The sequence below is a fragment of the Apus apus genome, chromosome 7 (genome assembly GCF_020740795.1).
Source record: "Apus apus isolate bApuApu2 chromosome 7, bApuApu2.pri.cur, whole genome shotgun sequence".
Lineage (NCBI taxonomy): Eukaryota > Metazoa > Chordata > Aves > Apodiformes > Apodidae > Apus > Apus apus.
Window position 1 is genome coordinate 21950487 of NC_067288.1, and position 12554 is coordinate 21963040.

Here is a 12554-nt window from a genome sequence, read left to right on the forward strand (position 1 = left end):
GTTCAGGATGGACCCTTTAGTCTTTTTACTATATGATTAATAAGATTCTACCAATCAATACACACAGGATTAAGGTATTTAATCAACAGCTCAAAATATAAAACAGAATCCAGATTATGAGTATATGAAGACTCCCAAATATTTTTATTCAATAACTATGCATTAACCAATAAAAAGCCCCCAAAGCAATACTAGGCTCCTAATGTAAAAAAATAACGAATATATGTACATTAACTGACAGAAAAAGCTACAGGTAAATTTATGTTAAGCTTCAGAGGGCACTCTTCAGGACAATACTACAAGCACACTTACCTTTGATTCACTATCAGAGTTCAAGTTAGTGAAACAACTAAGGATCTGTTCAAGCTTGAGGCAGAGTACAGAAACTTTAAGCATTCAATAAGAGTTTCTGATTAGCTATTCCTCTTCCCCTGTCCCAAATAACTTCAGTTAAAAATAAAGCAATTTTTTCCTTTTTAATGAATTCTTCATATGTTAGGTATTATAGTGACAGCGTAAGTCTCTAACAATAAGCTTCTGAAATAGTAGGCATTCCCATTCCTATAAGAGTTAGGAAAAAATGCAACACCATAGCATAAATTCCTGCCTCAGACCCTAGAAATTCCTGTTTCAGTGCTTCATTTTTCAGTTGCAGGTCAGTTTTATAGGAGAAGTGCTCACACCACAGAACTTAAGACTGTGGCAAAAACAATATAGGAGTTATTTAGCAAAGCTTGCTGCTACACAGTGTCTGGTACCATCATCTTTAAAAAAAACAAACAACAAACATGGGGTGGTGGAGACAGTAATTACAGAAGAAACAGCCATTTAGTTGGGGAAAGGCACTCATCAAGGAACTAAAGCAGAGAATAAAGAAGTACATGGAAGAAAGATTTAGACCAAGATAAGACTACAACAGTGCACAGTTGCAATTGTTACAAAACCTTTCTACATTTCAACAAGTTTTTGACAGTCTGAAAGAAGAAGCTTAAAGAAATCCTGAATTACAGTATTACTGAGAAATAAGATTAACAGAAATCTACACACAAGCTTATTTATCATTGCCCTCCAGGTGTTAACCACCTTATGATGCAGGATACCACTCCTAGAGGAGCTGAACACTCCCCAGGTACTTCACTGAAAAAAAAACCAGCAGCTTAAACTGGTTTCTGAGGCAATTTAAGAGGAGATTCTAGATTTTGGGCTGAAGCAGCATTAATGTATTTCACTCCAACTCCTAACTTCCTGAATAGAAGCAGTGCCACTAAACTGCCACAAAAATTTCAGCTGTTAACAGCCCTCCAGAGAGAAAAACTGAGTAAGACAGCAAAAAGCTCAAGATGATAATGCATGCAAGGTGCACACTATCACTAGAAATTCATTATTGCAGGCAGCAACGGATTGAACATCGAAGTTGAGAGGAATTGCCTCAGGTGAAGGGACTGAGCAACCAGAACCTTACAGAGGATCCTGGCCTCATTACACTGGTCAAGAGGTGCCTAGAGAGAGCAAGAAACCATGCAAAAAGCAAAACACATGGTCTGATGACAGTAAAATCAGGAATCAGGAGGAAAAAAAACCACAAGATTGGAAAGCAGAAAAGATGTGTAAATGCAAAGCATTAGCATCAAGGAAAGCATATGGTAAGGATGAAAGCTGTAGGTCCTAAGTCTGAAACACAAAAATATTCCACTAAAATAGAGACAGGATGTAAGAGACTATTGTATCGATAGTACCATGTGAGACAGAATGCTGGGTAGGAATGAAGTTGATGAATTGGAGATACTGATGGAAGAAGTGACTCAAGAAACCCCGATCCACAGATCAACAGAGAGACAGGAAAACATCTCTGATAACAAAATACTACTCCAGAAGATTCAAGATAGATGGCTGAAAAGGTCTGAGCACATCATGAACGAGCTTGTGAAGGTTATCGCAAACACCAACACATACCAGAAAGCATAAGACAGGAACAGGCAGACTGAATATAAGTTGAATAGAAGTACTTAGGAGCCCAAAAGGGCTCCGTATACAACTGCTCTTCTTGTGGCAGACCGAAGTGTCACCTTAATCGGTTTCACTGAAGATTTGGTTTGTGTGTTAAAATGCTGTCTTCAGTTCACAATAACCATTTTGCAAAATATAGTCATGTGCCAAAACCAACAAGTCAAAGTCCTGAGGACTCTGGGTACCAATTAGCATTCTGTCAGCACAGGAATAATTTAATTACATCTGTTGTGATCTCAAACAGATAATGGAATGCCACTGGAGATCCTCACCACCTTTCAATGCTAATAAAAATGAGATTGGAAAAGCTACTTCTCACAGCTGCCACCTCTACTGAGAAGCTACACACTTACAAAGTCTTCTTCTTCAAATTGCAACTGCTCTTTATCTTCTTTCTTCTCCTCCCTGGATTCAACAGGCAGCTTTTCTTGAAAGGCGGAACTTTTTCGAGAGTGGAAGTTGCCATTCCAGTGGCGATGAACTCCAGTTCCTCCTCCACCACGCTGGTTCACACCATCATGGCCCCGTGAGGAACCATGCCAGCCAGGCTGACTGCCAGAAAGCCCAACATGAGCTCCTTTAGAAACACCAGAATCTACAGAATCATGGCGGAGAAGGGACGGCTGATGCCAGCAGTCTAAACAAAAGGAGATAAGTATGCAAATAAAAAGGTCAACACAGTGTGCAGAACACTGGAAATATCAGGCTGTTTTTCTTGTTGTTAAGTCAGTGTTCACTAAGTAACTACTAGGCTAAACTTATTAAGATACTATGTGATTATACTGGAAACCAAGCTACACAATGCATATACAGCTACCACAGAAACCCCTTAGGACTGAGCACGGCATGGAAGGAGATAATAGCACAAGTTTCTTATAGTTGGTTTTGAACAGGTACAGTTTTGGAAAATGTTATTGATATTCTGCAGAATTCTTCATTCTGCAGAATACTGCAAAATGTCTGCTCTCAGGCTGCATTAGGACCCTTCCTACTCACCTCCTGCAGTTCGGAGGGGCCCATTATTGAAAAATCCATCAGAAGAGTTGTGTCTCCTACGGCTCACCCCAAAGCGGCCCTCTCCCCGTGGAAGATGCTCTCCATGTTTCTCAAAGGTAGCTGCAGGGGACTGCAGAAAGTAAAAAGTGATGTAATGAACCACTCGTTAGGCACTCCAGGGGCCTGTCAGTTCCACAGTTACATTTTGATAATTGAAAAAAGACCCACAACAACCCCACAATCCCAAACTCCACGTTTCTGCACTAGTTTTCAATATACAATCCAGATCTGCTTTGCTTAGCCGACAATGTCCATCATGAGAATCTGATCAGAATGACACACGAATCCACGTATCTTACACAGAATCAGAAAGCCTAACACCCTCATCTTACCAGCAGCCTCTGCAAACACACACTTTCTGCAAAATTAAATAAATTCTATGATACACAGTTGCTGACTCTTTCACTCCTTCTAAAGACAGAAGAGTAGTCAGGAACGGAGGATCCAATCAGTCTGACTAAAATTCAGAGATACTTGAGTAAGTTTTTGTACTGAACTATGATGCCACACAAAACATTAACGCTTCTAGCATTAAGATTCCAAAGAATCTCTCACTCTTCACTTTCCCTAATTTATGAAACATTCAGATGTTTGTTTTAAATGGATTAAATATCCTGAAATCACAGTTGTGTCCTCATATTTAAGCATGAAGATGTAATCTGTGTTCTTTCTTGTTCATCATGATCTGGTCTGCTATTAAAATGTTTTTCTCCACACAAGTAACACCAATTGTTAAACTCCCAAAACAGACTTCCTGGGTCAACCTAAGCTTCACCTGCAACAAGTTTTAGAAAGAAGGTGACAGGCAAACTAGCCTCATTTTAAGGTTGCAAAAAACTAATGAGTATTTCTGAGTTTGATAATAAAGCCCTTGAGCTCTTAACTCCAATCTCCTACTCAGCAAGGGTCAGATTACCTTCATAAATCAAATGCAAATTATATCCTGCATTTTAAATACGTGGCAGCTTAAGTCTTGACCCCTACAGATTCAGGGCCATTTCTTTAATGATGTTGTACTTGGAATCTCACTCAAGTCTCAACACAAAGACATGAAACTACTTCCATGTCTGAACACAAAAATTGTTCCCGCTCTGAATCAAAGGGAAACATTTGCTGAAACAGACAACAGAAATTATTTTCAATTTAGTATGTTTCCAGAAGCTTTCTTTAAAGATACAAAAGTAGTTACAATTGAACACTTTAAATTCAACAGAACACTGGGCCAATTTTATGCTCTTTATTATTGGCATAGCTGCAAAAGGAGGTGATTTGTAATAACGTTACCTTGGTTGACTGTGGTGTTGAGAAGTTAAGCCAGGCAGGAACAAAGTCATGCTGCGCCATTTAGGTCCAGTGTCTCCCTTCAATAAAATGAGGCATCAAACCTCATGGCCAGGATCTGTAAATGAAAAGAATATTCTGTCATCTTTTCCAAACTGAAATAACTATATGACTTATTTCCCAAAGCTTGGCCTATATGAATAAGAAGGGAAAAGTGCTGTAGTTTTTCATATTACACTGAAGCATTTTTGATTCTCCTGCCAACTGTGTTCCTCTAACCAAAACAGGTAAGAACTGAAACATTCCCAGTTACTTCCTGTTTACAATTGACACACCCATAAAATTCATGATAGGATGGGTGTGGAGGTGGGAAGAAAACAGAACAAACAACATACAAAAGCCATACACTGCACAGACATGTAAGATCAAGACATGACAGAATTTGGGGTGCATTCCTTCATTGCTCGTTGTCTCATAGTCTACAAATGGGGGGATCACTGCATGTTTTATTCCAGAAGCTGTAAATCAAATATGACCAAACTTGTGATGATGTTAAGAGACACTGAGAGCAGATCACAGACCTGAAAGACAACCAAGCCTGCACCCCCAACTTTAAATTGTATCCAGATTCACCAACTTCCATAAACCAGGGAATATCCTATGCTGAAATTGCTTTTATAGCTAAGAAACCAAATGGTTAGGAACAGAATACAAATCGGTTGAAGGACCTTAATGGAAGTTTAACTGAAGACCAACTGACAGGTCTCACTAAGGAATCTGAAATGCAACTTTCACTGCTCAGAACAATGAAAATTCCAATATTGCTCTGTATAAGTGAATTCTGCCTTTTTGTGGAAGGTCATCCGGTTTATCACTTTGCTTTAATTTTCAATTTTAATTTATCTATGATCAACACTATATAAGCAGAGAAACAAGTATATATGATCACTTACCCTGGGTTTGGCCTCTCAAGTCCAATGTCCTCAGTTTCTGTGCTTCACTAACTTTTGGGTTCCTTCCTTCTCCAGTATGCTTTAAGGCCAGCCTTGAGGCAACAGTGCGTCTAGAGCACAAGTGAGCACGAGAGGCCGCACTTCGTGCCAACTGTGCCCTTCACCCCCTCAGCTGCTCATTTTAACCTCTCTTTGCACTCTCACTACCAAAAAAAATACCTAAGAAGGTAAGTTATATTTAAAAAAAAAAGCCACGACCACGTTCACCTCATTAAATTTCCTCTGGTCGTGGTAGTAGAGAAGTCAGCCTTAACATTACAAAAAGGTTCGTCAAGTCTGCATGACAACATTCAGAGCAACACCATGGTTAATACTGAACAGATACACTCAAGTCTGCTGGATAATTCATGATCTGCAGCAGATCAACCTGAACACTCTGGAAAAAGGATGTTTTACATAAAAATGTTTGCCCCAAATGCTGAGATCTAAACAAGAAGAATCTGCCCAAGTGCTCTTAAAATATAAACTTCATTTTTATCACATATATCTGCTAAAAAAAGGTATAATATTTTAAAAAATGAATGTTAGGATATACTCTGGTCTTCACGTAACTTGGTTAACACTCCACAGAGCTAAGCACTACTTGCTATAAAGCTCAAAAGCAGGCACAAATGTTTATCTCCCTGTTTTTCACCATTTACATGCTGAAACATAGGTCACATGAACAAAAAAAAATGCCAGGTCCAAAAATAATCTCTTCTACTCTATTTTTCTGTAGACTGGATGCTGCTTTTAAAGGGACACAAATTATTCCACAAGAGCTTCTTGTTCTACAGTGAAGAATTCACTTCTGGGTCATAGTCCTCTTCCATCAAAGAGGTGAGACAGGAACTGTAGTCACTGTAAAAAACAAACACAACTCCATCAAATAAAAGTGGCATAAACGGAGTGAAGAACAGAAAGAAACTGAGCAACTATAGTGCATGTGCCAGAAGCTATTTGATCTCTGATAAAAAAAAACAACCCTGAAATAATCTTATTTTAAAAAAAGGTCCCTGCAAAGGGCATTTTTGCTTTTAAATGATCACTTCCCAGATTCAGTTCACAAAAGGACAATACAAACAAGCTGAATCAGAATAAATGGAAGAGTGGAGAAACTGCATGCAGCTGATGAAAGGGATTCCACACTTCACAGCAATTTAAAAACTTGCTGCTAAACTAATGACCAGACTCTAGGCCGCAGGTTGGCTTGACCATTCCACGTGCCTCACCTCCCCTACGTGCCCATGTAATTCCTCACCTGCTCCAATACAGCCAAGCTCTCCTCTCAAAAGACTCGTAATATTAGTACATTCAGTATTCCATTAACTCCTCCACAGAAAATACACCACCACCACAAAAGAGTTTTTCTGCTATGGTCTCTTTTTACTTGAATCATCTTACCTAACCAGACACAAACACAAACACACATGAGGAATACAAAAAGAATCACCACATTTTTATCCTCTGGGCCATTCTCTCTAATAAATCCTCTCATTTTCATATAATTTTTTTCTTTCTGGAAATAGATGCTAATGTTGTGTAGGGGAGCTTGGAAAGTGGGAAACATTTTTTGCACCTAAGCTGTGAGCCATGATCACATTTCTGGAGGCAGAATAACAACAAGCAGCCTCCCAATCCTTACAAACTACCAGCCACGATGAGGCAAAAACAGAGTGGACATGGCCATGCGTAACACTGGGAGCTCTCTAAGCATCACACCCAGTATCACAAGCTACTAAGCATCACGCACTGCAAGCAGCAAAAGTGCTAACCTATCAACATCAGTTTTTATATTAAAGGGTAATTTTTCAGTGTGTAGAGAGATAATTCTGGAACATCTGCTGCAGGCAGAACAGTCTTCCCACCATGCTGATCTCAGCACAGGTACAGAACTCCTTTAGATGTGACCTTCTGAGGCTGCTACCAAATGTTTGAGTAGCAAGTAGAAGATAAAAACAGGGACAAAGTCAATGCAGTTGACTATATTTAAACAAGATTCATTGCCTGCTGGATAAATATGCTTTTCAGAACAAACTGTATAGCAATTAAGCCATAACAAACTATTGACAGAAGTCATATAGTTTAAGAAGTTGATTTTATAGCCCTGAGAACAATTCACAGCAATATGAAACATTGACTTAATCAGAGCAAAGCCCACAGAGAACTGTTCTCTGGATTTAGATATCTAAATAAGTGAACACCACAGAATTACAGTTTTGAAATAGGAACTAGGTCTGAGTACACAACACAGAAGTACAATACTCAGGTTCCACTTCACTAAAAAGGTTCCCAGTACCTTTGGAAAGGGAAAGTACATCAATAGTTTGCAAAACTGGTGTTGCTGCAAGACATCTTATATTTCAGCACAACCAAATCAAGGTGAAACTCTCTGCAAAACTCCAACCACCAATTTAAAAAAGATTCTGCAGAAGACCCAGGTCTCCTAACCTGCTATTTTGATGTCATTGTTAGTCTCAGTGACCAGGGCAGTTCATTAAGGAGCAGTATTTAACATGTTCTTAGACACGTTAGCGCAACTTCTACACGTGACATTTTGGACTGGTGTCCGAATCCTGCAAACATCATGCTTGCAGAGTTAGCAGAAATTAAGCACTGCTAATCAGAAAACTTTACACTTGTTAAAGGAATGACTTCCATATAATCTCAAACCTTTTCTCAATTATTTTGATATTTCTCTAACCTTTATTCTGAAACAATCTCACTTGTGGGTGTCACAGTTACTGGGAAGCTCTGAACTGAGGTTGCAGTAAAAGCAAGAGGCTTAAATTAATCTCCACCCACTTCTCTTCAGGTGGCATACAGAAGACACTTCAAATAGTGAATTCAAAGTCATACCCTGAACCTTTCCAAAGTTATATTTTCTGGTATGAGGAAGGTCCTGAAGGCTGTGTGTTGATACACTACATGCTGATACAGCCTGCAACTGACTCCTTATTTCAACAGGCATACTCACTGCCATCACACTCCTGTGCAAGGACTGTCACAAAAAGAACAAGGCATGTGACATTAACATGCATTACTTTTTCCTAAAGCAAAAAACTTGCTATTAGACGAAGAGGTAAAATTATACTACTACTGAAACCCTTCAGACTTCAAGATGAGCCCATGTGCAAAGTTTTACAGCCTCCTCCCACGCACACTCTGAATCCTGTCCAACATTACACCTTCAACCTACCTAACACCACTTCCATAACCAACCATACTATTGACAACAGCAATATCACAATACCTTAACAGGCAAGAAAGACCAAGAGTCTCTCAACTACCTTATCTGGGAGCTAAATTCTTAAGAAAAAAGTCCAAGAACAAGAGCTAACAGCACCAGGGGTCCCAGGATACCTTCTCAGACTTTTAAGCCAGAATCTGTATTATAGCTTATTACCAGTCAGTGCTTCTACACAGATCTGTTGAATTGCTTTCTTTTTAGACACATAAATGCATTTTTGTATCCCAAATCAAAGGGGGCAGGGGTTACTTATGCTTTGTGTAAATTTGTGGTTATGAAAAACATCAGCCTCAATTCAATGGAATGTTTTCTTGCGCTACCAAAGAGCTCAACCGCATTCTATTCAGTTTTTCATGACACCCATTATTTTATATATGACATACATACCCACCAAGTCATCTTTCTTCCAAGCTAAGTCAGACTATTTGTGAAAGCTTTCCTAGTCTCTACCTATCTTGCAGATATAAAGAGACCAAAACAGCATAAAACATGCAACATCTGGGAAAATGACCAATTTAGTCAGTGGCATAATTGTGCATTTTTAAATCTTTCTTCATAACATCTAACATAGTTTCTCTTTTTATTTTTTTTTTTTGGAAATTACTATATAAAACTGAAATGACCTTTGCCAGCTACTCAACAATTCACAGAGTGAAGAGATTCCCCAAAGTACAGATGAGGTCTGCTTTTCTCTGGTCATGCACGTGAGCATGTTTATGGCCTGAAGGCAAAACTTCCAATTCTTCCCATACTGCATTTACAGTTCAGTTGAACTGGTTTCTGCTTCAATACAGAAAAGAGCAAGGACAAAGATCATCCCCAGTAGCCACTCCCAATTCCAGGAAAAAAGCAAACAGAAGTGCCTGTCAATGCAAATTTAATAAATTACCTCCTTTTAAATGAGTTTGAGTTTGAATTATTTCTGGAAACAGAAATCAGAAAAAGAGAAAATAATAATAATATCACTGAATGAGATGTTCTATAAAAGCACACCTCCTTTCAGAACAATGAAATCTGCATTAATGAGCTTTGGTGTAGAAAAAAGGTTGTCTGTCAACTACTCCAAAATACTCTTACACTGATGAAAACGAGGAAGCCTTTCAGCAAGTAATATAAGGACATAAAACATTGAACTCTGTATTAGGACCTGGGTTCTACTTGTTAACAGTTTAACCTTTTAAAAAATAGTTTCAATTATCAATTTTTACATGACAGTAAAAGATGTCAGATGCTCTTTCATATTATCAGATTTTATTTTGTATTTGTCTAAACAAATATTAAAAAGTTTGACATGAAAATACAAGAAATACATTTAAAAAAGAGGCACAGATCACAGTAAGGAACATACACAGTCCAGGATAAAAACAAATACTCTCTAACAGATTGTTTTCTTGCTGTGTTACAGTTGACTATAGTTCCACAGCTGTTTCAATCCTTCTGTTATCTTTCTACTCCTAACACAGGACTAACATGTTAATCTCTAAACTGGAGAGTTTCTAAAACTGTGTCTCTCACGCTGAGCTTTTCATATATACCTGACAGCAGGATCCTAGAAGCCCTTCAATATGCCAATAATATATATACTGACCAGAATGGAAGACCAAAGGACAAGCTAAAGATAATCAAGTCCCCTGAGGTTTGATATGAAATTATTCACCGGAAATGGACTGAAATGCTTCAAAACTCCTAAAACTGCATAGATGAGTTTTATCAGCAGTGCATTTTTCCTATTTCTTCCTCTTCCAGCTCCTACCTTGGCCTACAAAACTGTAAAGGCCCAATGAGAAGCAAAATCTTTCCTGGAAAAAAAAAAAAAAAAAGATCAACTGCCATGCTGTGCCATTCCAGCACACCACCTCTCTGGGAATACCTGGAACCAGGGCTTCTAACCTTTGATCACATTGTGTTCTGCAGTGCAATTTTCTGAAACAGGATGCTTTTTCTGCCTCAATGTTCCCTGCAAACCTCTCATGTCCCTCCATGTCTGCTGTCTACTTAGAATCATATTAATTACATTAAGTCAATTTCTCATCTCCTGCAACAGCAAATGACAAAGACTTGAAGCTTCTAGCTGGAAACCAGCATAAAATAAATTTTTACCCTTCATTATACTTTTATCAATCCAGCTAACAGTAGATGTAAAAGGTCACAGGAATAACATCTGTCTATGCCTGGCACAATTTCAGCTCACTTCACTGCACTTCTATGTACTTCTCTAAATAGAACACATTCACTTAAAAAAAGTAAAAGATTGTTTTTTAACTGGTTAACTCAATTGGGATAATTGAGTAATACTTCTTAAGATCAGATGTCAGCTGGGTTGCAAAATCATTCACAAAAAATTAGTGAACAATTTAATGAATGCATAAGGCAGAATAGAACTTACTTCCATCATCAGTTTTCTTTCTGTGAAACTCTTGAAAGTTTTTTAATTAAGCAGATATGCCTAAACCTACGTATCAGACCTTTCCACTTAGATACTCTTTGTAGTAGTGTCATTTAACAGGTGTATGCTAGTTTATTATACAGAATTAACACCATACACATTCACTAAAATATGGTCTCTTTTTAATAACTTTGATTCATCTAAAACATTCACTGAAATAGCAAGTCACAGCCTGAAGCCCAACCCAGGAGGAATCAAAATCATGCTGCTGATGTCCTTAAGGATATAAAAAAAGCCATAGATGAATTTTCATTATCTTGTTTTACAAAAAAGCAGAACATGGCTTGGACTATCATTAGAAATATTTTATTCAATAAGATTATAATATTTGGGTGCACAGCCCTTTTAAAATTTTGCTTCAACCTTGCATGCATTATTCGGCCTTATTATTAAACACACAATTGCAGCATTACTACTTCAAGAGCAGTTTGTAATAACAAGCAAGCTGTCTTCTCAAGTTGCAGTTAATGGCATGTTCACCTACATAAGGTATCTACAAAACAAACTTACTTTCATTTTGCTTTCAGCTTCCATTAATACAATTGTCTAGACACACTTTCAGTCTGACTGAAATGTGGCTACCTTTTGAGAGGACAAATGTAGGTGTTCCAGACTGGCATGTACAACTGCCAGCTCTACCTGTAGCTCACATGCTTGAGATATTATGCACTAGAGTAACTATAATGCACACCTGCCATCATTACCGGTTTCTTTCCGTATCACACAGCTAGACCCCCAAAACTGTTACTCAAATACAAAGGACAATTTATTAATTAAAAAGACCATGGAAAACATAGTTTAAATTGTATTTGGCTACTGAAAAATACAGCATCTAAAAATGCAAAGTATCACTCATGCAGGATTTTATGGAATTATGGAAACATAAGCCCATCAAAATACTAAATGATGGACGTACCAAACAAAAAAAATTCCCAGATACAGACAGGTATTAAAAGTTCCTGTCAAAAACAGCTATTACTGAAAGAAACACCTTGATTTTAGAGTTTAAAGCAAACGAATCTATCTTGCAGAATAATCAAAAGTTTTTATGTTCTACAAAATCAATATATCCCAAGATGAAAACACGCCAGAAGTTTGTCCATACAAAAGTTTTTTCCAGAGTAATAGGCTGGGGTGGGGGAAAATAATCTTAACTGTTGTTATCTGTCCACTTTTGCAAACCAGATGACTAACATTAAAGAACTGAAAATGAGTTCAAAAAGATCCATATGGACATATCTATAAGCTAAACCCCTTTTTTCTGTTGACAGCCCTCTCACTGCTGTCCCATACAGCACCGCTTCACAAACAATGAGTCCATTTACCTACTTGCTTTCCATTTCTCTAAGGTCACACTGACCTGAATCCTGCCTCCTTCAACATTTCTGGAACAAATATACACACCCACCCAACCACATACCTGCAAAACTTTAACAGTCTGATCTTGTGAATACATACTGACATCTACAAAGCCGTGGTTAAGATGATATATTGTTGTGGTGTTTTTTTTTTTTTTTTTCTT

At 38.0% G+C, this 12554-nt stretch overlaps 1 protein-coding gene across 1 annotated transcript in view; it reads right to left on the minus strand.

The window, feature by feature from the left end:
- The window catches only part of GPBP1L1 (GC-rich promoter binding protein 1 like 1), a 33379-nt gene that overhangs the window by 10900 nt on the left and 9925 nt on the right, over positions 1 to 12554 (minus strand). Inside the window, exons 2-5 of the mRNA XM_051624774.1 lie at positions 5298 to 6197; positions 4348 to 4462; positions 3004 to 3133; positions 2361 to 2644 (exon numbers count right to left, since the gene is read on the minus strand). Coding sequence (XP_051480734.1) covers positions 2361 to 2644; positions 3004 to 3133; positions 4348 to 4407 — 474 coding nt within the window. The 5' untranslated portion in view covers positions 4408 to 4462; positions 5298 to 6197. The remainder of the gene's footprint in view (positions 1 to 2360; positions 2645 to 3003; positions 3134 to 4347; positions 4463 to 5297; positions 6198 to 12554) is intronic.